The sequence below is a fragment of the Carassius carassius genome, chromosome 34, assembly GCF_963082965.1.
Source record: "Carassius carassius chromosome 34, fCarCar2.1, whole genome shotgun sequence".
NCBI lineage: Eukaryota > Metazoa > Chordata > Actinopteri > Cypriniformes > Cyprinidae > Carassius > Carassius carassius.
The window spans coordinates 20,536,752-20,562,765 of record NC_081788.1 but is presented as its reverse complement, the minus strand read 5'-3'; the positions used below and the strand labels follow the sequence as shown (position 1 = coordinate 20,562,765).

The 26,014-nt window shown below is 40.7% G+C and overlaps 1 protein-coding gene across 1 annotated transcript in view; it reads right to left on the bottom strand.

Annotated features, from left to right (window-relative positions):
- LOC132115212 (metalloprotease TIKI2-like) overlaps positions 1-26,014 on the bottom strand; it is a 62,359-nt gene that overhangs the window by 14,291 nt on the left and 22,054 nt on the right. Inside the window, exon 3 of the mRNA XM_059523603.1 lies at positions 2,219-2,365. Coding sequence (XP_059379586.1) covers positions 2,219-2,365 — 147 coding nt within the window. The remainder of the gene's footprint in view (positions 1-2,218; positions 2,366-26,014) is intronic.

Here is a 26,014-nt window from a genome sequence, read left to right as displayed (position 1 = left end):
TAACAGACCCACACTCAAAGACTTTTGAACTGTCTTGGACTCCATGCACTGATTGATTTGCTGTGGGGTAAAGAGTATGGGAAGCTTTCTACATCTGGCCGGATATGTCTACACAGTCTGCTATGACTACAGAGGGATGGACAGAGTAGAACCACGCTTTTAAATAAATAAATAAATAAATACATAATCAATGGTGTTGGGTTTACGTTTCAATCCTGCTTGACATGTTGTCCCACAGTTGTAATAAATGGAAGTACAATAGCTTCCCTCTTTAAAATGTAATATGAAATGGCCATAAAAACATTTACTGCAACTACAGTAAATTAAAATAATAATAGCGATGTTTGTGGTGCAATATTGTCTCCTGCTTTCCTCTATAATGTTGTTTATTATCTCAGAATTTTCAAATTTTTTGAGATGTTTGATCTCCGCAGCACTTCCAAGGAGAGCTATCTGTGTAGAACTTGATTTCATTTGGTCTTCAGTCAGTGCTTTTTACACCAAGTGCATTGTGACATTGTTAGGAAAATTGTCTAGATTCAGTTTCTTTTAATTTTCTTGATTTTAAGGTTTTAGAAAAAAAAAATATAATAATAATACAAAGACCTTTTGTATGACAGCCCATTCTAGCCTTGTTGTGAGGCAGATTACAATAAATGTTATACTTTAAAACATTGTATGATGTAGAAAGTTGCAATTGTGAGATATAAAGGTGCAAATACAAGAACTGAAGTCTCAATTACAAGGAGTTGCAAGACAAAAGATATACCCAATTACCTTTTTATTTTTTGTACTTGGGCATCTATGTGTTTGGAATCCATCTTTGGAATTGGAAAAGTGTGTATAGATCTTTGAAAGAGAGCAGGACATTAGGGAAATATATGGTTATGGAGCTTAATTCTGTACCTTTGCCTCTAATTGATGGTCAGAAACACAGTGCTTCCCATGTCTTGACCAGCTATACATACACCAGAGATGGGGGGGGGGGGGGTAATGGATAACGGTACAGGGACGGAGGAAGCGAGAGAGACTTAAAAGGGAAACTGTGAGGTGGCCTCTTGTTAGAATCCAGAGCTCTAGAACGTCTAAATACTATGTATGTGTGTGTATTTATCCATATGCTCCACTAATGAGAGAACAGTTTGGAAATGGGGAGGCAGAAGGGGTAAATATGGCTGTACACGTATGTTTATCTGAGAGATTCCTGCCTGAGCTGTGCACTAAAGAACTGAAGTGCAGTGGAGCAGAAAGCCATACGTTTGGCTCCACTGTTGTGTTTGTGTGTGTTTTCAGACACTGATAGATGAACTGCTGTACCCCTGTAAGCATCCAAACCACTTTTACAGAAGGCTTTTCCCGTAATGCCCTCTTACACTCCCCCAACCTCATATAACACACACTATAGAGAGCCTTCAGTTTGCTGAAAATCTGAACATGGTCTGTAGAGAAGCTGGAGAGTCGACAGTTAAAACTGGGACATATTTTTTTATGTGTTATTAATGATATATGTAGATGCTTTCCATAAATACATTTTCATGTACTATTTATTTAACTATATTCTCTAAAATATTTAGCTAGATATTGCTCTTGGGTAGAGTTAGTGTAGAACAAAACTAGCTTGCAAAGCCTGAAACAAATCATTACCAAATAAAGAAAAAATATTAAAAAGTTATGAAAACGTCAGAAGAAACCTGACATTTAGTGTCCACATTGTCCTTGAATGCAGTTTAGTTTGCTGTCCATAGTGAAAAGACTTAAACAGAAGACTCGACTCAAGCTCTAAGTCAAGAACTACATCATTTCCGCATGAAGTACTGGAGAAGAAATAGAGAGAGGATGAGGAAGAGAGGCATAAAGCATTGAAAGACAAAGTACAGATACCTTATCAGGCAGTAGAGCCATTAGCTGCCCTGCGTCTGACCTTTACAGGAAATATGGAACAACAGAAATATATTTCCTCCATTCCTTCTCTTACTGCTCCCTCTGAGTTTTCCAGAAATGTTAATTCTCTCTCTCTCACTATGTGTGTGTGCTTTAATCTTTAAGCGTGTTGCAGGGTGACTTGGAGAATTATAGGCCATCCATCAGAAGGAACCTGCTGCTCAAACTTTAAGCTCATAATGACCCTAATACATCACATACATGCACTATATATGCACACACATACATACTTACATGATGCATAGAACAGGACCAGGCTGTGTTTTTGTGTGTATACCTGGGATGTGTCATGATTGAAGATAATGGAGTTGAGGTCTCCACAGTTGTAGTGTGTGATGAGGTCCTCAGTAGTGAAGGCATCCTGCAAAATGCCTGCACGCAGACTCTCGTGCTGCAGTAGAGTCTGGTTCAGAGCAAACAACACCTGCAGACACACACAGAGAGAGAGAGGGACAGTTTGTTATTCTGAACACATAAAATACACAGGTGTAGTCATTCTCATCCCCACACACAACTTATGTCACGTCGGACATAATGTGTTCACAAATGCACTCTTTAGTTATTCACACACTGCAAACATAGTCCATCAACATTTTGCCTTTTAGGGCCTCCCAAATATTGTGCTAGCGTATGGCCAGGTACAACCACGTTTCTAGGGAAACAGGTATGAGAGAGAGAGCGTGAGACAAAAAAGACAGGGAGTGCTCCTTTAAAACAGCTCTATCTCTAGGGTTCAAGGGCCGCAAATTTACAGCCCCCATTAACATAAAAAGTATGGTGTGCAACAGCCACAGGCCACAGCGACAATGCAGCTGTCCCTGAACTTCACACTCCCGCCCACTCTGCTCTCACACCACGCCTGACTGGCTGACTTGATCGACTCCGGCTGTCAATCAAAGTTAAGCATTTTGACAGCAAAGCCTTTCGGAGATGGGGTGGGGGGGGTTGGGGAGTTGGTGATTGGTATTTTTTTATGTGATTTTGCATTGAAACGTAGACTGAATTTCACACAGTCATGCATTCTGCTGGCTAACACGTTCAGACCCGATCATGTGTGGTCAGTTGATTTGTGTACTTCTCTGTTCTGGCTGGGACGTGTCACGCTAATTGCCTTGGAGATTTACAGGGAGGGTTTGTGAGCGTGTGACAGAAATACTGTAATGAAAATGGTCTTTGAAGGCAGTGATGCTGATTGATTTATATACTAGCTTAAAGGCTACAGAATATTTAGTCCCTGCCTCATGCAGAAAGGTTAGAAATGAGAGTCTGTGCTGTTTTATTGCTGGGAATGAAATACAGATTGCTGTTTTGCTGACTAGTCCAGTGTGCTTTGCCTACACTGTGAGCATCCCCAACAGCAAACCAGGCTTAACATCACTTTATGTTTACACGTTTTAGAATCATAGCCTAGCCTATACTCAAAGCTTGTTGTTCTTAAAACTTCTACACATCAGTTCTTGTCCTCTCTCCATGAATCTGTGAATTACACTCGGTGAGAAGTAAAAAAATAATGGCCAAAAAGTATGTTTTATTTTAATTATTTGATTTTATTGAAACATACCTATCCAACTCTCTGTCTGTGATGCAAAGCTACATTATCATTTTATCTCATCAACAAACATACATATATATATATATATATATTTATTTATTTGCAACTGAATTGCTGATAAACTATTTATTTTTAGTTGTACTAGCTTTCCCAGCGCTACCAGAGCATGATGTTAGTGGGGGTTTGGGGATACTACTTAATTTGTTAAACGTTTTTTTTAAACAATCTATTTTCAGGCTAGTGCTGTGCAGATCTTTGTGACGCTTCCAGTGTGATAATCCCAAAATGGACCACGATCAAACCAGCACCAGATCAGCGCGAATGCACTCCATCTCTCACACTTCACATCCAGCCAGCTCTCTGTGCTCTGAGCCGACCCCCTGCCGGCCTTGTAATCGGCCTTGTATTTCAATATTGCGTGTGTTGTTTTATTGTCTTCATATTTTATGTTGCCATGTCATGTCAGGGTGTTGTCCTCCTGTACACAGTGGCGGCGCCAGGGGGGAGCTAGGTGGTGCTGCAGCTCCCCCTATTATAGTCATAGCACCTGCCCAGCACCCCCAAGAAATGTCTGTAATTTTTTATATTTATATTTTAATGTCATGTTTGAATATTCTTTTTCATGTTTTTAAAATAGGAATTAAATAATACTTTAATATATATATTTTTTAGTCTTTAATAACATGAGGCCGAAACAGGTGATCTTCTTTGTCCAATGGGCGCAGCCCCCCGCGAACCTTTGACATTAACGCATTTCAGCTTGTTTTTGATAGCGAGTTTTAGCAAAGTAAAATACACCATGGATCGTTCTTTGCTCCCTAAACGTCCACGTTCTGAGTCACACCCTGAAACGAGAAACGAGATTGTGAAGGTGCAGACACACCACTCGTCGTCACAGAGCCCCAGGAACAAGAAAATCTTGGGGATGAACTTGAAGACGGAGGAGAATCGCCGGCGGCGGTTTCCATTGAGGATGCTAACGTTACGGTTTGGGCTGCAGCTGATATTAGCAACCATCCTCAAGAGGGCCCAATAAGGCCAGTCCTTCAAAAATACCCCACACGGCAATTTGGGAATCAGCAGAGAAGTTTTAATAAAAGTTGGATGGATCAGTGTTCATGGCTAGAATACAGCGTGATCAAGGATGCCGCATTTTGTTTTGCGTGTAGGCATTTACTGAAACGAGGGCACAGATTTCATGTAGAGCCAACATTTACAAGCAGCAGCAACGGATTTAACAACTGGCGAAAAGCATCAGCATCTCTGAAGAGCCATCATGAAAGTATGGGACACAAATTTGCTATGGAAGGATGGAATGAGTTCAAGCAAAAAGAGACAAGCGGATCTAAAATAGCAAACCTGCTTGATAAGGGACATTCTGCGTTAGTTATGAAGAACAGAAAATACATGAAAGCTGTGGTGGAGAGCCTGCGGTTCACATCCTGCCAGGGGATCGCACAGAGAGGTCACAGAGAGGGCGAGTCGTCACACAACTTGGGAAACTTTCGTGAGTTGCTGCATGTTATTGCTAAGTTTGATCCAACAGTGGACAAGAAGTTAGCTACCAACCCATCAAACGCTAAATACACTCACCATGATATTCAAAATGAGGTATTTGCTGTAATGGCAGAAATGATAAGAAAGAAGATAAGTGATGAGGTAAGAGATGCCTTCTGTTGTTGCTGTTTGCTGCTCCGTTGTATTCAGGGCTCAAGTGTGACATAATTGTGTGAAATAATATTTTCAGAGGTTTACATTGAAAGGCTTATGTATGTTGTATCTATAGCCCTTGCGTTGAATATATATATATATATATATATATATATATAGTCGCGGAATGAATATAGTTAATGCGGGCGTGTACGCATACCAAAGGGGGTCCAATGCGACCTCTATAATGAGACGCCGCAAAATTTAAAGCACCTTCTTTTAAGTGTTGAGCACCCCCATAGCACCTGCAACAGAAAATCTCTGGAGCCGCCACTGCCTGTACAGATGTGCTCTGGCTCTGTGTGCCACAGTATGTGCTCACACATTGGAGCTTTATAGTGATGCCAGCTGCTGCAGCGGCCATGGCACGCTCAGATTAGGAGACGGGTGTCTGACCCATCTGCCAAAAATGAGGAGTTTCCCTTAACCTTAAGCACAATACATGTGAGAAATAGAGAGATGAAAGAATGACTCAGATGTGATAGATAGAGGGATTAAAGTATGGAACAGTGAGGATGAGAGCGAACCAGGAAAGAGAATTGGATCATTCTGTGCTCCTTTGCCATTCATTTGATGGACAGAGTGCGCAGAGAGCACAGACATTAAGGTCTGTGTGTCTGTGGGATGAAGGATGGCTAAAGTGTGTGAGAATGTTCCATTTGTTGAAGCGTGAACACCCTGAATATCCATCGTGCTAAACAAAAGCAAGCGTTTTCTCCCTGGTTCTGGAGATTTCACAGGGTGGAAGGTGTGCGATCTACCCAGATGGACTCTTCTGTGTTTCTGACATGTGAGAGGCTCCATTTACATCTGGTATTAACTTCCGTTTTGGAGGTGATTTTAAAACAGCATTACTCCAAATACAAGTGTTAAGATTTACATATAATATAAACCTGAAAGGTTTATTTGGGAGATACAGTGGTGATGTTTTCCTTCTTTTTGTGATCTGAACCCTCGAGATGGATCTTAATACCAGATGTAACCGGGGCCTCAGAAACCCCTTTGCAAACTAGAAAGTTTGGAGAACCCAGCCTGCTTTTGGAACATCTAACCTTCTCCCAAGCATTGCATTCCAAAACTTCATTAGCGGTTTGGAGAGAGTAAATAGAGAAAAAGTCCAAGTGACGGAGGGAAACACAAAAGAAGAGAATGTTAATTCCCATTTAATGTTCCCAAATGAGAGGAGGAAAAAGAAACATGCTATTTCATTGATATATGTGAGTATGGTAACAGTTGATTTCTTGTTTATTCATGATAGTGGACTTCTTTTTCCAGTTCAGCTGGTGCAGATCTTCTATGCGACTGACATCACCCTCACACCTCCATTTCTTTGTTTCTCTTTTTTCATTCAACTCTCCAACATTCACTCGATTTTCTACATTGTTGTTTATGGAAAGTTCTGAGGTAGAACAGAGGGATGGATGGAAAGAGGATGGCAAAATAAATAATAGCTGGCTGCAAGCGCATGTGCACCACAGCTGGAAGTTATTTCGTCTTTTTTAGAGTGGTCAGAGGCATTGTGGGAAAAATCCAGATGGGCACAGGTGCAGCTGGTGGGCAGTGTGAGCCAAAATCAGCTCAGAGTAACTAAACGGAGAGAGAAAAAACAGTAGTCAAGCAAAGCTGACCACTTTTAAACCAGTATCCCATGAATGACATTTATTGATCATTAATTAGAGGTTGTTTTCTCTTTTTTTTTGCCATTTTTTCCCCTGCACTTTGTTTCTTGCTCTTGACTATCCCCTACATGCCACAGAGAATTTGTGGATTCGCTTGGGATAACTCAAAACATATACATGGCATGCAGTTTTTTTTGGTTTTTTTTAGATACCTGCAATCTTTTTTGGGCAAGATTAAGAATTTCAAAAATGGACCCTTTCCATCCTTGAGCGTGAATTTGAATTTAAAATGTACTATTGTCAAAACTACCACCGCAGACAAAATTACACTACATTGTTACAGATAACTTCAACTTTCAAAATTGTAATCTTCTCATTTTAGAATATTTAATGAACTATAATTATAATATTAATTAGTCCATTAAAAGCGTTAATGCAAAAAAAAAAAAATTCTTTTAGTCCATGAATCTGTGAATTACAGCCAAGAGACGTTTGGTTGCACATTGATGCTGTTTGGTTTTCCAAACCATTCTGGCTTGCTAGACAAATCTCTTCATCTCTGTCTAATCTCTCCATGCAGTCATCTCCATGCTGTTAGTCTCTATGTCTTGAACCCACTGTCATCCTGCAGTGACCATCTGTGTCTGTTTAATAAGATCCTGGAGAGAGTTTCACTTTTCCTGTCTTTTATTTTCTCTCTCACACCCTCTATCTCTGCTTGCACTTGTCCGAAAACAAACTTCAATGCCATTTGACTTGGCAGCACCGGTAGCAGGGTCTTCAACAATTCTTTACCTTCAAACAAAAAAAGAAAATGAGACGAAAGAGCAGGAAAATAATCAATCATTTATGTGCTCTGAGGAGAAAAAGTGGGAAATTACTAGACAGTATGAAATGTACAGAGCAAGTGAAAGGGTACACCACCGAGAAACAGGAAAACCAGACTGGTCTCTAGGAGCTGAGGGAAAGATGGAATGGAGGGATGAATAAACAGAGTGGGAGAGGAGCATTGTCGAGAGGGGTCAGAGGTCAAATAAAACTCAGCCTCCTAAAAAGACCACCGCTCTGAACAAACATGCCAGTAGAGATGAGCTAAGCTGCATGGGGCTTCAGGACATTTATTAAACCCTGTGTGTGAGGGGGTAAGGTTTTGTAGAGGAGGAGGATTTGTTTTCTAAATGTCGTTACAATTTTTAACATGGAATGCTTGTTTTTCATTTACTGGTTCGGACAGGACTGGGGTCTATGTATCTCTGGGGATGTGTTTCTATGGATGCATACATCATGAAACCCTTTGAAATAAATAAAGATGTATACAGGTAACACCATTGTATGATATATTACACTACCATTCAAAAGTATGGGGAAATTTTTTTTTTTTTTTTTAAATAAGTCTCTTATGCTCACCTAGGCTGCATTTATTTGAGAAAGAAAAAACACAGGAAAAAGAGAATCTTGGAAAAATGTTATTACAATTAAACATTTTAATTCATTTTAAAATGTAATTTATTCCTGTGATGCTAAACTGAATTTTTAGAAGTCATTACTCCAGTCTTCAGTGTTACATGATCCTTCAGAAATCATTCCAATATATATATAGTTAGGGGAAAGAAAGTATCATTTAGTCAGTATACTCCGTATTCAGTATATTTAGTCACGTTATAGTTTTTTTTGTTTTTGCCAAAAATGCCATAAAATGTCACTTTGGTTTTTGGCTAAAAGAGAAAACAGGCGAAACAAGATTCAAAACATTCAGAAAACGTCTCAGGTTACGACTGTAACCTATGTTCCCTGAGAACAGGGAACGAGACACTACGTCAGAATGACGCTTTGGGGAACGCCTCAGGCGTGACAGGTGTCTGAAATCACTATCAAATCACGGCAATCATAATGACCGGCGACAGCCCGTGAATCATTAACGTGAATGATTAACGTGCGACCTGCAAGTATAAAAGGGAGCCTTGCAAACATGACAAACATCCTATCGTCTGAAGGGACTGTTGCAGGCAGGCCCCGAGGCATGGCAGGAAGACGTAGTGTCTCGTTCCCTGTTCTCAGGGAACATAGGTTACAGTCGTAACCTGAGACGTTCCCTTTCGAAAGGGAACTCTACACTACGTCAGAATGACGCTTTGGGGAACGATATACCAACGCCACCATGCTAAGGGGAGTGCCTGCCAAGCGGCAGTGACAACTGACAGAACTAGCAAATTCAAATGAAACGCTAGAACCACTCACCCTCAGGTCACACTGGGCTGTCAGTGACAGCACTCCCTACGGTCATAGCCCAAGCTATATGATACCACAGAAAAACCTCCATAAACATAGTTTTAGTGAAAGGTCTACCTGGGCCTGCTCAAGGGCCTAGGACCACACTTCAACTTCTTAGAAGGGGTCCCTTCTAGGGAATGTGGCTAGGGAACCTGAGGGAACCCCAGCCAGTCACTATTCAGGGGAACGTGCCACCTGAAATGCCACCAGGCAGGCCTGACCTGGTGTCACCATACAAGACACTATAGTCTGGCCACTTCCTGTCTGTCCGAAGACAGAGCCTCTGGACACTTGCCTTTAGGAAGGCATCCAACCCGAGGGACTGCGAAGCAGGCAGTGAACCACTCGGACCGGATCTCAGAGACGGGATATCCTGGAGAGTATGACTCAGCATAGTGCATTACAACCCTTGCCAGCGAGGGGAGTTTCTCTACTCGATCCACGGATCAACCCAGTGTTTGTGTTTCAAAACACTAAGGAGGCCTGTGAGGGCCTAAGGACTGATCTAACTGGGAGGCCTCATGAGAGGCCTACGACCGACTGATCAGACTCAGAAGACCACATACTCATACTGACCCTCAGTGAGGGGAGCATTAGATCTACCTGGTAGGCAACCAGGCTGTAGCAAGATAAAGAGGGTCCAGGAGGGAACCCGTAGCAGAGAATAAAAACTTGAGTCGAGCCAGGGCGCAAGCTCACCTTTGGTAGCTGCCTGATAAGGTCTGCTAAACTGAAAGTAAGCGACCACTAGCTTACAAAACCCAGCACCACTGTGAAACTACTCAGGGAGACCTGGAGAGGCCTACTACCTGACAACCACAGTATGTGGGAGCTCACCATCAGAGAGGCCTGGTGCAGCCTACTATCTGATAACCATAAAACGTGAGAGCTCACTTTCAGAGAGGCCTGGAGAGGCCTACTACCTGAAAAAACCATGCTCAGTGGAACACACAGTAAGTGGGAGCTAACCTTCCAAGGAGGCCTGGAGAGGCCTACTACATGATAACCACAGTATGTGGGAGCTCAACTTCAGGGAGGCCTAGTGAGGCCTACTACCTGATAACCACAGCGCATGGGAGTTCACTTACAGAGAGGCCTGGAGAGGCCTACTACATGACAACCACAAAACCTGGGAGCTCAACTTAAGGGAGGCCTAGTGAAGCCTACCACAGTACATAGGAGTTCGCTTACAGAGAGGCCTAGAGAGGCCTACTACCCATTACCAGAAAACCCACATTAAGTGGAAACTCAAAGTATGTTGGAACTCAACTCCAGGGAGGCCTGGTGAGGCCTACTACCAGAGAACCATGACATGAAGGAGCTTACTTTCAGGGAGGCCTGGAGAGGCCTACTACCTGAAAACCACAGCTGACAGTGGGCCAGACTGGCAGTCCAGTTGACTGTCTATGGGGCTTTGCCTTCAGGGAGGCCTTATGAGGCCTACTACCTGATAGTTCAACCTCAGGGCCACTTAGTACCACAGTATGAGGGATTCAGCCCTCAGGGAGGCCTAGTAAAGCCTACTACCTGATCTCCACAAAAAATGTGGGAGCCCATCTTCAGGGAGGCCTGAAGAGGCCTACTTCCTGAAACGGTCTAATCAGCTGGATGTGTACTGCTGAGTCGAGTCTTTCTGCTACTTTAATGAACACTGCTGGAACCATACTAATAAAAAACTTTCCTAAAGTTTTGACCTAGTGTATGCTCCACAATGTTGTGACCCACCTCCGAGGAGGCCTGTTAAGACCTACTACTCGGTAGTGAGTCTTCTGCCCAAACTACCAGGGCCAACCACCAAAGGTGAGCTGGCCTAGGAGCCCTATCTTAGGGGTTACCCAGTCAAGGAGGCCTGCTGGGGCCTACTACCTAACTGTGCAGCCTTCAAGGCAGAAAAACTGTTACTACAGCGCTTACAGCATCCTGGTACCTAATCACATTGCCAAAGGCAGTGTACTCAGCAAAAAGCAATACCCTCATAGCAGGGGAGTACAACATACGCCACTCTGCCTAGTGGAGGCCCCATTTTAAGGGCCTACCTACTAAATGCAAGGGCATCAGCTCATGGCAATACTCTGGCTTCAAGGGAGCGGAGTTCAAATACCGGAATGAAATGTAGTTAGAACTCCCTGCTCAACCGGAGCCATCATGGTGTGAGGTAGATAATACAGAGCTGAGAATGGATTACTCAAAACTACCCTGCGTTAGCGGGGGAGTAACACCATATGCCCCTGAAATGTTAGACAGGGAGCGGGCCTGCAAGTGGCTCCAAAGGGTGACAGGGTTTTTTCCTGTGCCCAGCCTGGGGGAGCGGAGCTTGCTTGCAAGCCAACCAACTTTCACCCATCGTCCGAGCGGTTCAGCTCAACGGGCTGAGTGGAGCCAGCTCTAGAGGCCTAAAAACAAGTAGCTCTGTTCGGCAGGGTCTGGCAAACTATCACATCGCAGAGCGAAAGACAGCCTGACCCGCCTGAAGGATCATACCTCAACTACCACCCTGCATTACTCTATCACCCCTGAATGCAGTGAAAGGGGCGGGCTTTGGCCAACAACTCCCATTTAAGGGAGGAGGCTGAAATCTCGGGGAGGAAGCCTACACATAATAAAATGCGGCAGCTACACTTAGCAAAACGCCTCCAACATCCCAAACATAGCCTAGGCCAGCTACAGAGGCGGCCCGGGTTAGGGCCGACCTACAAGCATAGATCTACCTGAGGGCTCGGAGGAGCCACAGCCTACTTGATTGAGAGGCTGTGAAACACTCAACCTACTGCCAGGGGAGCGAAGTACTCAGGATACCAATGTCACAAACCGAAAGGTAGGACATAAGATCTATCTGAAGCGCCAGCGTCAGTCTAAACCTAAAGTAAAAAAGTTTTTTTTTTTTTTTTTAGGAAGACCAACTACTCTACCCCTAGGCGGCTTAAAGCCCTGAGGCTAACATAGAAATGAGTGGTGGCCCACCACGCATAAAAATGTCATGAAAGGAAGGCCATCACCTACTCACACGGGAGTCAAATCTTTTTTTGAGCTTCTCCCTAAATCGTTCTAGCCACAAGCTGGGGGGGGGGCTTCAGGGCCCTGAAGTTCCAATACCTTACCTCATTGCTCCTCTAAGAATGACTCCCTAGGTCTATACAGGGAACAAGGTCTGTAGAGAAATACAAATCAGTGTTAGTATACACACAGAAATTATATTAAAAACCAACCAGTTCACCTGCGGCGTGCAGAGTGAAGACTCGCCAGAGCGTTCTCTATGAACCTGGGGGCCATCACTTTACATGCCTGAAAGAGGCGCTCTCACCAACCAAGCCGAGGCGGGCCATCAGAACCTTGTTCTCATCCTAGACCCAGCCCCAGGCCTGGTGTAAGAAACGCCTGGGGAGTCGGGAAAAAGAGGAGAGGGCTAGGATAGTAACAGCCCTCCAGGAGATGATCCATCACTAACGCTGTGATCGTTTGTACTGGATCACCTCCCTCAGATCCTTCTTTTTCCTGCGGGAGTCACGCCTCCTCTGTGACCTGCTCCTACATGGAGGGGGTGCACGAGAGGCGACACTAGCTCTCTGGCCCTGTCTACGGCCCTCAGGTCGTGAAGGGCCAGGCTCTCCCGCCTGTCTGGGCTCGGATCCGGATCTCAGCGGTATACAGGTCTTAAACGCCGCTGAGCGCGCCTTCGCCTCCCTGAACTTTCCAACCACCGCCTCCACGGAGGTGCCAAAAAGTTCAGAGGGCGAAACCGGTGCATCAAGGAGAAAGGCCTTCTCTTTCTCCCCGATGCCAGCCAGGTTCAACCACAGATGCCTCTCCGTGGCCACCATTGCCGCCATCGATCGACCGGTCGAAGCGGCAGTCTGTTTAGTGGCCCGGAGAGCAAGATCTGTGGTGCGGCGCAGCTCAGCCACCGCCTCAGGGGACAGCCCTGCCCCCTGGTCGAGATCCCCCAGCAGGTCGGCCTGGTACGCCTGCAACACCGCCATAGTGTGCAGGGCAGCACCGTCCTGACCCGCTGCCGTGTATGCTCTGCCATTCAAACGCGCTGTGGTCTTGAGCGGTTTGGATGGCAGGGCTGGAGCACTCAGTGTCGACGCCCGCCCAGACACGAGATGGTTCGCAAACGTCTCGTCAAATGGGCGGCATCGACACATACCCATACTCGCCGATCCCCTCAACATCAGCGAAACTAGCCCGCTGATGTCGGTGGATCCGAGCAGAGTATGGGTTCTTCCATGCCCTCTCGATCTCAGTATGGAGATCAGGAAGAAATGGAAGGCTCGCCTGAGCTGGTGGTCTATGGCCGGGGAGAAATCGATCGTCCAGCCTGCCACGAACAACTTCTCCCCTAACGCGCCGCCATGGCAGTTGCAACCTGTCAGTGGCGCGTTCCATTACATCCAGCAGCTCAGCATACACGGGGCAGGGTGGCTGAGAGGGTTCAGGGTCCACCTGAATGACCTCCTCCTCATCCATCACCTGCCCGTCCTGAAGAGCATCTGTTGCAGGAACAGTAGGAGAAAAATCCTCTTCGTCATCCACCTGCAACTCACCCTCGTCATCCGCCGAATCATCTGAGAGGTTAACACCCCTCTCAAGACGATCGGCGAGATCCCTCTGGGAACCCCATGACGCGAGTCGCCGCTCTGCCTCAGCATGAGCGGGACCTGAGCCACGAGGTACAGATGGTGAGCCCTCCTCACTCGAGAAGAAGGCTAGACGAGAGCGGAGCGTTTTCAAAGCAAAACGCTCACAGTTTGCACAGACAGCTCCCTCAAGAGCCGCCTGTGCATGCTCTTTGCCCAGACAGAGAACGCACAGTTCGTGTGAATCACCCGGCGTCAAATACCTTGGGCACGGATCCGCACACTTCCTGAAGCTTTCAGCCTTCTCCGTGCGTTTCATTTTCTTTGCCGACTTTTCCAGCGATATCAAACAGACAGTCCCTGAAGACGAAAAGATGTTTGTCATGTTTGCAAGGCTCCCTTTTATACTTGCAGGTCGCACATTAATCATTCACGTTAATGATTCACGGGCTGTCGCCGGTCATTATGATTGCCGTGATTTGATAGTGATTTCAGACACCTGTCACGCCTGAGGCGTTCCCCAAAGCGTCATTCTGACGTAGTGTAGAGTTCCCTTTCGAAAGGGAACTGTGTTTACTTTGTGTTTTTATAAACTTTTTTTTATTTTTATTATTTTTTTTAATAGTCAATGTTGTGAGTGAATGAACTTTCAATGGATGAAAAACAACAAATACACTTTAGCTACTTTGTTACCGATTCTGTTTTATTTAAAAAAATATTTAATTCTTTAATAAATGTGAGTAAATTATGACATTTCTTTTTTAAACTAAACCCTTTTAAAAAGAACATGGTGCAAAGCAGCATTCACAAGAAATGATCCAGATGTCGTTTATTATTATTATTATTATTATTATTATTATTTATGCAGATTTATTTATATAGATTTTTTATAGATCATAGATCATTTTAAAATGATATTTTATCAACCAACTCAAAGGAACCTTTTTTTTTTCAGTAAATGCTTTGAAAATCACAACCAGTCAGAATTGATTAGATCTTTATTTTACATTTATTTGGAGCAGGATTATGGACCAATGAGATTTCACTTTGGGCGGAGTTCCTCAGTATTACAAAAATAGAAACCAGGTGACCAACAAAAGATTTTGTTGCGTGTCATGGATGCAGCTGGTAAGGATAAACTTGTTGCTTGGTTAGAGCACAGTTTAAGATTAAATAGCTATGGATGTGACTTTGTGTCATACTATGTGCAGAAATGACGCACTAATGCAGTCTAAGCCCAAACAAACATAGCATTTCACGGCAAATCTTTGCAGAAAAGTCCAATTTCACACATGGACTGTGCCAGCACTGCCTGCAGGCCACAGTCTCGCAGACTAGATGAGAACCAGAGAAAATGTGCTAGTGTGTGTGTTTGGCTAATAGCAGGCATGTGTTGTCTTGACTGTGTCCTGTGTGTACGGTACATGTGACCTGATGACAGAAAACATGGAAGTGTGTGTGCTGTCATATCAGGAGCGTTAACTTTTGTTGAATGGTTATGAGTGTGTGTGTACAAAGGCAACTGCACTCATCCGAAGAGGTCAGCCTTAACCGTCAATTTCAATGTATTCCATTACAGCACAAAAGGCTCCTGTCAGCAGCTGCGCACACACTGAAACAAGAACAAGCAGTCTGAGCCTGAGCAGATATTGATGGAGCTTGCACAGACGCACCGTGTGATTCTGGGGAGGAGCCAGCGCTCTCTCACTGCTTACTGCAGTCAGAGTCTGAAACCAGAATGGAGTGACACTTTTTTCTTTATGGAAAATATCTATAGAGGGCTTGAGCACTCTTACGTCATCCATTTCTCGTGCTTTCACTCTGTTTTTTGGCTCTAAGCATACCAGGACCCACAAGCTCTGTGTAATATACACTCATGTGTATTTATACAGATGGATGAACACCAATAAAATGATTTATATATGAATGTGAGAAAAGAATAGTTCAAGCAGAAATTATTTTATTTTATTTTGAAATTTAATTTTATAGTAAAAGGAATATTTTGCATAGATTTATTTATTTTATTTTATTTTTGCAAAGTTAATAGTTTGTCCAAAAATATTATATTTTTTAAATTTAAATTTAAATCAGTTTTGTAAAAAGAATATTTCTTTGTTTGTTTATTTATTTTGTACAGTAAATAGTTTGCCTGGAAATTAAAATGAACACTTATTTTATTTTATTCCTAAATAGAGTGATCAGATCCCATAAATGACCGATATATTGAAACCTGTGAAACACCAACTTCACTACTCAAAATGTTCATAAATCTGCCAAATAATATTTTGCTTTAAATCTATTAATGAAATTGCGAGGTTTAGGTTAAGGTTTATAGTAAATCATTTTTTAAGCAGGACAAGTATTTTGGCTGTGAGAAGTCTTCACTAAAAATGCTTCAAAGGTCTTTGTGTTTGTGTGTGAGGTACATGCTGGCTCGGGCCGCCCTCAGACAAAGCCCAGCTTTCTTTCAGAGCATCAGAATACATCATGTCAGCTCTTTCCCTCTCCTCCACACCCATCACTACACAGAGCGAGGGAGAGGAGAGTGTGAATTAAAAGCAGATGAAGACAGGGGGTCACAGCCAGTGTTTCGGCAGGAACGAGAGCATTTTTACTCTCTCGAGACCCACATCCCAGAACAAATCCACTACACACACACATACAGAAATAGACACACACACACAAACACACATAGACAGACAGTGCTTCCATTTCTGCATCTGGCTGGATCCTTATCTTAACCTGTGCATGACACAGAGAGAGAGAAAAATGGAAAGAGGGTTAAGACCAACATAGATAGACAGACGTCAGGATGAACTCAAGGAAAAGAGACAGAAAGAGCCAAGGTATGGAGCCATGCAGACAGACCTACACACACACACAAACAAACAGAGCACCTCTGACTATGTGCTGGTCTTAATTAGAAAGTTATCTAGCTCTTTTCCCTCTATTTCTCCCTCTCTATCTCCTTTTTTCCTTTTAAGTCTCTCTCTCTCTCTCTCTCTCTCTCTCTCTCTCTCTCTCGGGCTTCCGGTTTCCATTTGCGTGCGTGAGTGAGTGGTTGTGGATGGAGAGCTAGCGTTTTACAACTTTTTGATACACGACTGTGGTGAGCTTTTTTTCTCTTTTTCACTCGCATGAAAAAGGTATTTTTTTCATGAAAAAACATTTATCGCTTTTTCTTTTTTCAAAGACGGTGAATAGGCACGCTGTTAGTATTGTTTGAAAGTTAGCAGGGAATGGCGTCCTCTGTGACGCCGCCGCTGTCCATTGGACACGGTGTTCATTTCATTATGGATCCCGGCGTCACGATGGAAGAGGCTTTGCTTGCAGGTGGGTGAACAGGTTGGCTATGATTATATATCTTATGCATCTCGGATGAATAAAGCTGCCGTTGTTTTTTTGAAAGAGGAACGTTTGGTTTATGTTTTGATTGAAAGTGGAGTCTTTATTAATGATACGTTTGTTCAGGTATCGCCGCTATCTGTTCCGTCTACGAGAGTAGTTACTTCAGGTGTTCCACCTTTTATCCCTAATGAATTAATTGAACAGGAATTGCGTAGGTTTGGAAAATTTGCAAGTGGATTTAAGACGGTGACTCTGGGATGTAGAGATTCCCGTTTAAAACATGTAATCTCACTTAGGAGGCAACTGTTCATGTTTTTGGATTCTCCGACACAGTCTTTGGATGTTTTGTTCAAAATAAAGCATGGAGGAGGATATTACACATTGTATGCTAATTCAGGGAGCATGAAGTGTTTTGAATGCGGGGACGTAGGACACAAGCTTTTTGCTTGTCCGCATCGAGAACAAGTGGAACGTGTAGAGAGACCTACTGAACAAACGAATGAAGTTGTTGATGGACAAAGAGTTATAGCTTCCAGCAGCAATTATGTTTCTCAAGGTGAACGAATGGTAGAGACTAATAGAGAAAATGAGAAAGCTGATGTGCTTGTAGAGCAGTCAGTTCCAGTTGATAAAGTTGAAGGGAGTTCAGAAGATGTTGAAAATGCAGGAGAAGGACTGAATGCAAGTGAAGCCATGGGGAAAAGTGTGCCAGTTCTGCAGGATGTTGTTGTTGAAAATAACCAGAAGGATGTAGAAATTGTGTCAAATGATAAAAATCAAATAGAAAGTGATGCTGATGAAATGGAACAGGATGAGTCAGACGGAGAAGGATTTGATGTGTTAAACAGGTCGAGAGATCTGTATTCATTGGAGGAAATTAATAATTTTCTTGATGAAACTTTTGGACAGTCGGTTAAGGTTGATGACTATTTTGCAGACACAGAAAAATTTATCAGATCGGTTGCAATTTTGCAAATGATGGTTAGTTTTGATTTGTTAGATGAAAGCGGTATCGATTGAGGAAACATGTTACTGTATTGAAAAAGGTCTCCAAGGCAAATAAAAATAGAAAAGGTAAAAAAGTTTTAGCAAAAAATAAGTGATGTCTGTCTTGAGCATGTTGCACGTTCTCGTCTTCTTATTTCTTTATCTGTTCCTCTCTCTCTTTTTCTCTATGGGGAGTTTAAGAGTAGGCTCTTTAAATATAAATGGTGGGAGGGACAGACAGAAGAGAGAATTGGTAAAGGAGATGGGCCATATGAATAAACCTAAAAAAGTTATTACTTCATTTTGATTTGGTAGATGCATGGAGAATTAAATTTCCAAATGTAAAACGATATACATGAATGAAAGTTGTGAATGGAAGGGTGAGTGCAGCCAGATTGGATAGATTTTATATGTCACAAGGGCTTAGATCTAAATTAACTGATAGCTCTATTAGACCAGTCGGTTTCTCTGATCATCACCTTATTATCATAACACCTCTTTTAAAGCAAGAAGCTAATAGATCTCAGTGGCATTTTAATAACAAACTACTTCAGGATGATGTTTTTTGTGAGAACTGTAAGATTTTTTGGGATAAGTGGAAAGTAAAAAAAACATTCTTTTGAGTCTTTAAATCAGTGGTGGGAGATTGGGAAGGCTCAAATTTGAATTTTTTGTCAACAGTATACCTCTTTTTCTTCTGTGATGTTAAAACAGGCCATAGAGGAGGTGGAATAAGACGGGCCATAAGACGAATTGAAAATTATTTTTTAAATGATGAGGAGACTGGAAATAATGAATTGCAAACAAAAAGGTTGGAGTTGAAATCCTTGTTACAAGAAAAAGTGAAAGGAGCACTTGTGAGGTCACGATATATTCAGTTAAAAGATATGGATGCCTCAAGTACTTTCTTTTTCAACTTGGAGAAAACTTTTGTGAAAGATCAGCGTATGACATGTTTAAGATGTTTAGATGGTCATGTAACAACAGATGGAGTGGAAATGAGGAGATGCGCTGTGGACTTCTATGCCAAGTTGTATGACAAGAAACAATGTGATGAGCAATGTGTCCAGGAGCTTTTAGAAGGTCTTCCTCAACTGTGTGAATCAGAACAAGACAAACTGGATAAAGAATTAAGCTTGGAGGAACTCACAACTGCGGTAAATCAGCTGGCATCTGGGCGTGCACCTGGATTAGATGGACTCACTATTGATTTTTATAAACACTTTTGGACGGTTATTGGCTCTGATTTACATGAGGTTTTAATGAGTTCGTATGATGAAAATGTACTCCCAGCCTCCTGTAGAAGGGCTGTTCTCACATTACCTCCTAAAAAGGGAGATTTAACTGAACTTAAGAATTGGAGACCTGTTGCTCTTTTGTGTACCGATTATAAAGTGCTCTCTAGAGCCTTGTCTAATAGGTTAAAGCCTTACATTGGTTTACTTGTACATACGGATCAGACCTATTGCATTCCAGATCGGACTATAATGGACAATTTGTTTTTAATGAGAGATGTGATGGATGTGTGTAATGTATATAATGAAAGTGTTGGAATTTTATCCCTAGACCAAGAGAAAGCCTTCGATAGAATAGATCATAATTTTCTATTTTCAGTTTTCAAAGCTTTTGGTTTTGGAGAAAAAATTATAGCTTGGGCAAGTCTTTTTTATAATAATGTATAATAATGCTTCTTGTATGGTCAAGGTGGGAGGGGCCTTAGTCGACCAATACCAGTAAAAAGGGGAATAAGACAAGGCTGCCCTATTTCGGGACAGCTTTATTCATTATCGATTGAACCCTTTTTATGTTTTTTAAGAAAGCATTTGACCGGTTTTAGTTTACCAGGTTGTATAACTGATTCACCTTTAGTTGTATCTGCATATGCAGATGATATTAATATTTTTGTCAAAAATGAAAAAGATATACATTCAGTGGTAAATGCTTTGAAGTGTTATGAGAAGGCTTCCTCATCAAAAGTTAATTGGGATAAAAGTGAAGCGTTAAAAGTGGGACAGTGGAAAGAGGAAAAGATATGTTTTTGAAGTGGGGAAGTGATGGGATAAAAATTTTGGGTGTTTTCCTTGGCACACAACAAGTTCAAGAAAAGAATTGGGAGGGGGTAATGGAAAAGGTGTGTGCAAAAATTTCTAAATGGAGATGGTTGCTTCCCCAGATGTCATACATACAGAGGACGTGTTTTAGTAATCAATAATTTGATTGCTTCTATGCTTTGGCATAAAGTTATGGTTTTAAATCCACCAAAGGCGTTGATTACAAGTGTGCAGAAGATAATTCTGGATTTCTTTTGGTCAGGGTATCATTGGATTAGGGCTGCTGCTCTATATCTCCCACTTTGTGAGGGAGGTCAGGGGCTTGTTGATTTATCTTCTCGAATAGTTGCTTTTAGACTTAAAACTGCACAAAGATTTTTGGATCATTCAGTGAAAGGATGTTGGAGATCTTTGTACAAGATGCCAATTGATAAACGGACAGGAGATCTTCAATGCAGAATTGTACATGGGGCTTTAGCCACTAATAAACGTGTAGCCCATTTAGATCCTAATCAAGGAGTTGATTGTCCGTTTTGTGTTCAAGATAAAACTTTGGTGCATTTGTTTTGTGGTTGTGGGAGATTGGGGGTGTTATTTAATTTGTTAAAACAGTGTTGTTTAAACTGGGGGGAATGTTTTTCTTTTCCTTTATTTTTTTTTGGACAAAAGTATTCTGTTAAGAAAAAACAAAAACATGTTTTGATGAATTTTGTTTTTGAAGTAGCTAAACTTTCTATATGGCTTTCCAGGAAAAATAAAATTCAGAACAAAGGGTCAAAAGAGGTCTATGAGGTTTTTCTAGGAATGTTAGAAGCCCGCCTCAGAATTGAGTATGTTTATTATAAATTAATCAATAATTTTCAGGCTTTCACTGAGAAAATGGTCTGTTGGAAATGTTCTTTGTGGTGTGGAGAGTTGGTTTTATTTTCATTTTAATTTAATAATTGGAAGATTGTTTAAAGATGATGTAAAAATGGTGAGATATGTAAATTGTTAAACATGGAATAAAAGTATCCTTAAACCTCTCTCTCTCTCACTCGTACTTTCTCTCTTGGGCATGCCCAAGTATCCAAACCAAAGAGACGTTTATTATTTTACAAGAATGTTCCACAGGTGAGGGCAAGGCCAATTTGTTAATAAGCTACTGAGCAACTTGCAAAGCTAAACATGCCAAATTGCAGAAATCAGCTTTATTTGCATTTATTTATGTCTCATTTCATTTTAGTCTTCATTAGCCTGTCACAGCATTATTTATTTGTATATTTTTTATTTTTTATTTTTTTATTATTATGTAAATGCTTTACTTTGAGAATGACGCAATGTCATATTCAGGGTTTAGTTACTGTTATGGCTCCCCATTGGGCTTTAGATAAAGTTAGTACAGTGATGTAAGTGCCGCAAATTGTATGAATTTATGTTAGTGACTTTGTTAAAGGAATAGAATATTAAAATATTCAAATTCTGTCATTTACTCTAATTCATGTCGTCCCAAACCCGCATTACTTTTTCTTTTTTCTTCAATGGAATACAAAAGTATTTCCATTTTCCATATAGTGAAATCATACAATGTCCAACAACATGAGGATGAGTAAATGTGGCATACACTACCATCCAAAAGTTTTACTTTTTTTTACTTTTAATATAAATTAATACTTTCAGCAAGAAAGCAGTAAATTGATTTTAAAATATTCTATTTCAAATAATTGATATATTCTGTTTTCATCCATCAAAAAATCCTGAAAAAAATGTATCAGTTTCCACAAAAAGTTTCCAGTTTCTTGAGCATCAGATCATCATATTAGAATGATTTCTGAAGGATCGCTGATAGCTAGAGTAAGGGCTGCTGAAAATTCAGCTTTGCCAACACAGGAATAAATTACATTTCATTATATATTCAAAAAGAAAACAGTTATTTTAAATTCTGATAATATTTCACAATATTGCTGTTTTTATTGTATTTTGGATCAAATAAATCCAGCCTTGGAGAGCATAAGAGACTTCTTTCATAAACAATAAAATGTCTTACTGACCTAAACGTTTGAACGCTGCTGTATGTTACAATTTTATATTTTTGGAGGAACTGTTCTTTTTAATACATAAGGTATGGTGTTAAACTGTGCAACATTTTGTTCGTGTCTGTAATTCTACTTTAACTTTATAGGTGCTTCCAGCATAATTAACAGCTTTCATATCATTCATATGATGTGTTTAGTTTTGGGCAGTCCAACAGCTCAAAGCTGATTTCATTTCTCTTGTATATTTACAGCTGCAGTTGTTTTCCCTCAATGTTTTATTGTTGTGTTGTATGTTTGTAGTTGTGTGTATGTTTTTATGGTGGTTTGTGTACATGTGTGTGTCTGTTTGTTTGCCTCCCAGTAGTAGCATGCATTTGGCAACCTTTTGCTGAGATTACAAAAACATTTGGTTTACTTAATTCTGTTTCCGTTTATGTGTGCATGTTTCATTTGTGGTTATGTGCTTTGAAAAACAATCATTTTATTATTTCATTAGAACTTTTAATAATGCAAAGCATTTGGAAGAACAGTGATCTGGGATTTGAACTGAAAATAAAGGCCTTTTTTTGACTTGAGGACATGATGGGCCAGTGACCAATCACAAACAAATCTCTGGCCCAGCAAACTAAACCCTTGGAAATCAAAAGCTAGGTTTTTTTGCAACATGCATAAACTAAGGTTGTGTCATGTGCTTTTGTAATCCTGATTAATAAACATTATTCATTGATAATCATTTGTGCTGCACGGAGCATACAAAAACACTGCACACACATGTGCTTACTCACTTTTGTGGCATAGATTTTAATTGCAAAACCCTAAAACAATGGTTTATTTCATTAGAAATAAAAAAAAGTGCTGCACCATATTTTAACCAATGAAACCAAAGATTCCATGCCAAGTCGTGACTTTTTATTAAAATGATGATTTGGTCATTTTCAAATAGCGGTGGTTGGTAAAATGATTTTTTTTTTAACTTCTAGTATGATACACAGGAAAAAAAACATTATATATGTACACACACACACACACACACACACACACCTACATAAGTATTTCTAAAATGTTCTGCCAAAGTAATAATTGGTGTTTATTTTGTGTTGCTGCTATGTGGTTGCTAGGGTGTTCTGTGTGCCTTCTAGTTAGCTGGTTACTGGCTTAAGTCAATTCACCTCCATGTCTCTGTGATATAATGGACCCCAGATATAGCTTGGGGCCCTCCATCAGAGTAAGTAAAATGGATTTTTCCACTCGTTTAATTGTCTGTCAGGCAAAAATCGGATTGCTTAGAAAAGTAATAGCAAACCTCTCCTCAAAAACCACATAATTTGAGATATTATTCACGTCTGTAGCACAAACTCAAGCAGGACGAGTCAAAGTTTAATATTCCATTTTAGAGATGAATCCAAATCCCCAAACTTTAAGTAATACTAATGATGATTGCCTTAGCAAGCAACACTTTTTATAAGCCTGATCCCATTTAATCTTGAAAACATTTTAACTGTCACAGATGGATTCATCCCTGTGGGAAATAGTGCCATTAATGTGTATCAGTCCTGTTTATAAAGTTTAATAACTTGTGATGGAGCAGGTGAGGAAGAGGGTGATTTTGTAGTAGTGCTAAACGTTACTTCTGCTGGACCAGCTGTGAGCAGTAAATCTAGCGGTGCCGCCAGGCGGATCTCAGCCGATTTAATTCAATGAGTCGTCCCTTTCCTGCTCTGGACAATGCTGACTCCCATCATATTTAGGGCTGTATTGAGGCCTCAGGGGAACACATACAATGGAGCTCTTTTATTGGACTCTCAACTACTGTTTTCTCACTCACTCTCTCTTTCTTTACCTCTCTGATTTTGTTCATACATTTGAGTGGGGCCGCTCTGTTTAAGAGCAGAGAACATGGGTAAAGCTGGTTTAAAGTCTCCTGTTTCTGTAATAGATGGTGCTGATTAAGTCTTTAGGGGACCAAGCAGACTCTTTTGCAGCTGTTGGAGGTGTGTAAGAGAGCACACATGTGTAAGAGGATTTTATGTAGCAAATTATGGATGCAAGGCATTGTGGGGCACAGGCAAGGATGTAGTAATCATTATAAACAGAGATGTCCTTATGCAATAAGATACTAATTATAGCAGCTATGTTTTGCTTTGTTGCATTGCCAAGAAAAGTACTAACATCAGCTGATAAATATTCATGAGCCAGGCTGATGAGGTTCATAAAATGTCCTGGTTTATCATTTGAGCTGGGGCAAATTACAAATCTTTTTTTTTCAGTAGTTTACTGTAGTACAGTTCAGGGCTCGAGAAATTGCTAGAGAACTCAGTTTGGTACTCACTTTTATCTGTGCGCGCACATGAACACTGAACTGATTTCTCTTTTAAGTCTCCTTCGCTTGAATGTACAAATACACACAAAATTATCTCACCTGTCTTGGCAAGTAATAAACACAGTCGGTTATGTCTTAAGTGAATGTAAACAATGAAGAAATAAATCGCAGGTGTGGGTGTGTGCATTATGTCTTAAAGGGACAACAGCCTATAAATACCTGCTGTCTGTGTACCTTAATGTTGATTAAAAACAGCAAAACAATTTAACAAAGATTAATCTGTCTTAGTTTAATCTATCTAATTATACAGTGAACACTATGCAGTGTTATTTTACACTTAATTATTACATTTCTGTGCCTCAAAACTAATTTTAGACCTTATAGCTTTGTTATATTTTATCTATGCTTGTAATTTGTTTGTTTATATTTTATTTCAGATGGTTCACTTGTCTTTAATAATATATGACCTTTATTAGTTATGCTATTAGTTTTAGCTATGGTATCGTATAAGTGCTCAAAGTGTTCTCTAAATAGGCTAATAATGCTCATCCAAAAAATTATCCAAAAGCCCATAATATGATACAACCTATTAGATTTGTGATTTGTTGCACCTTTTGTTATTTGAAGAAAAAATTAAGTTGCAGAAGTATTTGATCATGCTGTTTTATCTGCGGTGAAGTTCAACCAAAACCTTGTTTTATTCTGGCAAGTTAAATTCATTTTGGGCTACCAAAATCTGAAGAATGCCTTCCAGAAGGGCTACCAACAGGGATTTTTAAATGCCTTATCTGACATGCGTTCACATATATACTGCCTCAGATTGGCCGTTCTGTGACCCTACAGCTATCTGTTGTTCAGATCTCTCTGTGGGCTTAAGCTACTGTCTAGTTTGGCAACGCCCCAGGTCATTTAATCTTTCCTCGCCCAATCTTTCTGTATCTTTGTCACTCTCACATACTTTAACACAGTGGCTTTCATTCACTCACTAACCACATGGCATTCATGCATATAATTATAATATAATAATAATATAATAATAAAATTGAGAATCAACTCAAACACTAATCACACAAACAGACAGAAGATTTCTGAAGGGTCATGTGACACTTAAGACTGGAGTAACGGCTGCTGAAAATTCAGCTTTGTCAACACAGGAATAAATGACATTAAAAAAATATATATATGTATGTATATATATATATATATATATATATATATATATAAACTGTAAAACTGGGAAATACTATTTTAATTTAAAATAACTGCAATTTCGAATAAACAATAAAAAATTTACCCGACCCCAAGCTTTTGCATGGTACTGAGCGTTTTTGTATATTTATATAATTTAAGTGTATGTGTGTGTGTGTTAAAGTTATTAATCTTGGATACACTCTGATTAAATTGCAGTGTTGATGGTGGTACAACTACCAAGAATGAATCTTTAAGAATTTTGCAGAAATTCATGCTTGTATGTACCTGGTCTGACTCTGGCAGAAATTTAGTTTGAGAACTGAATTTTGCAGACACAAGCAAGAACACAAGAATGCAATTATTTGTGAATGAGACTCATATGAATGGTGAATATCAATGACTCTGACATTGGCAAAGTCTCAACCTCGAGTG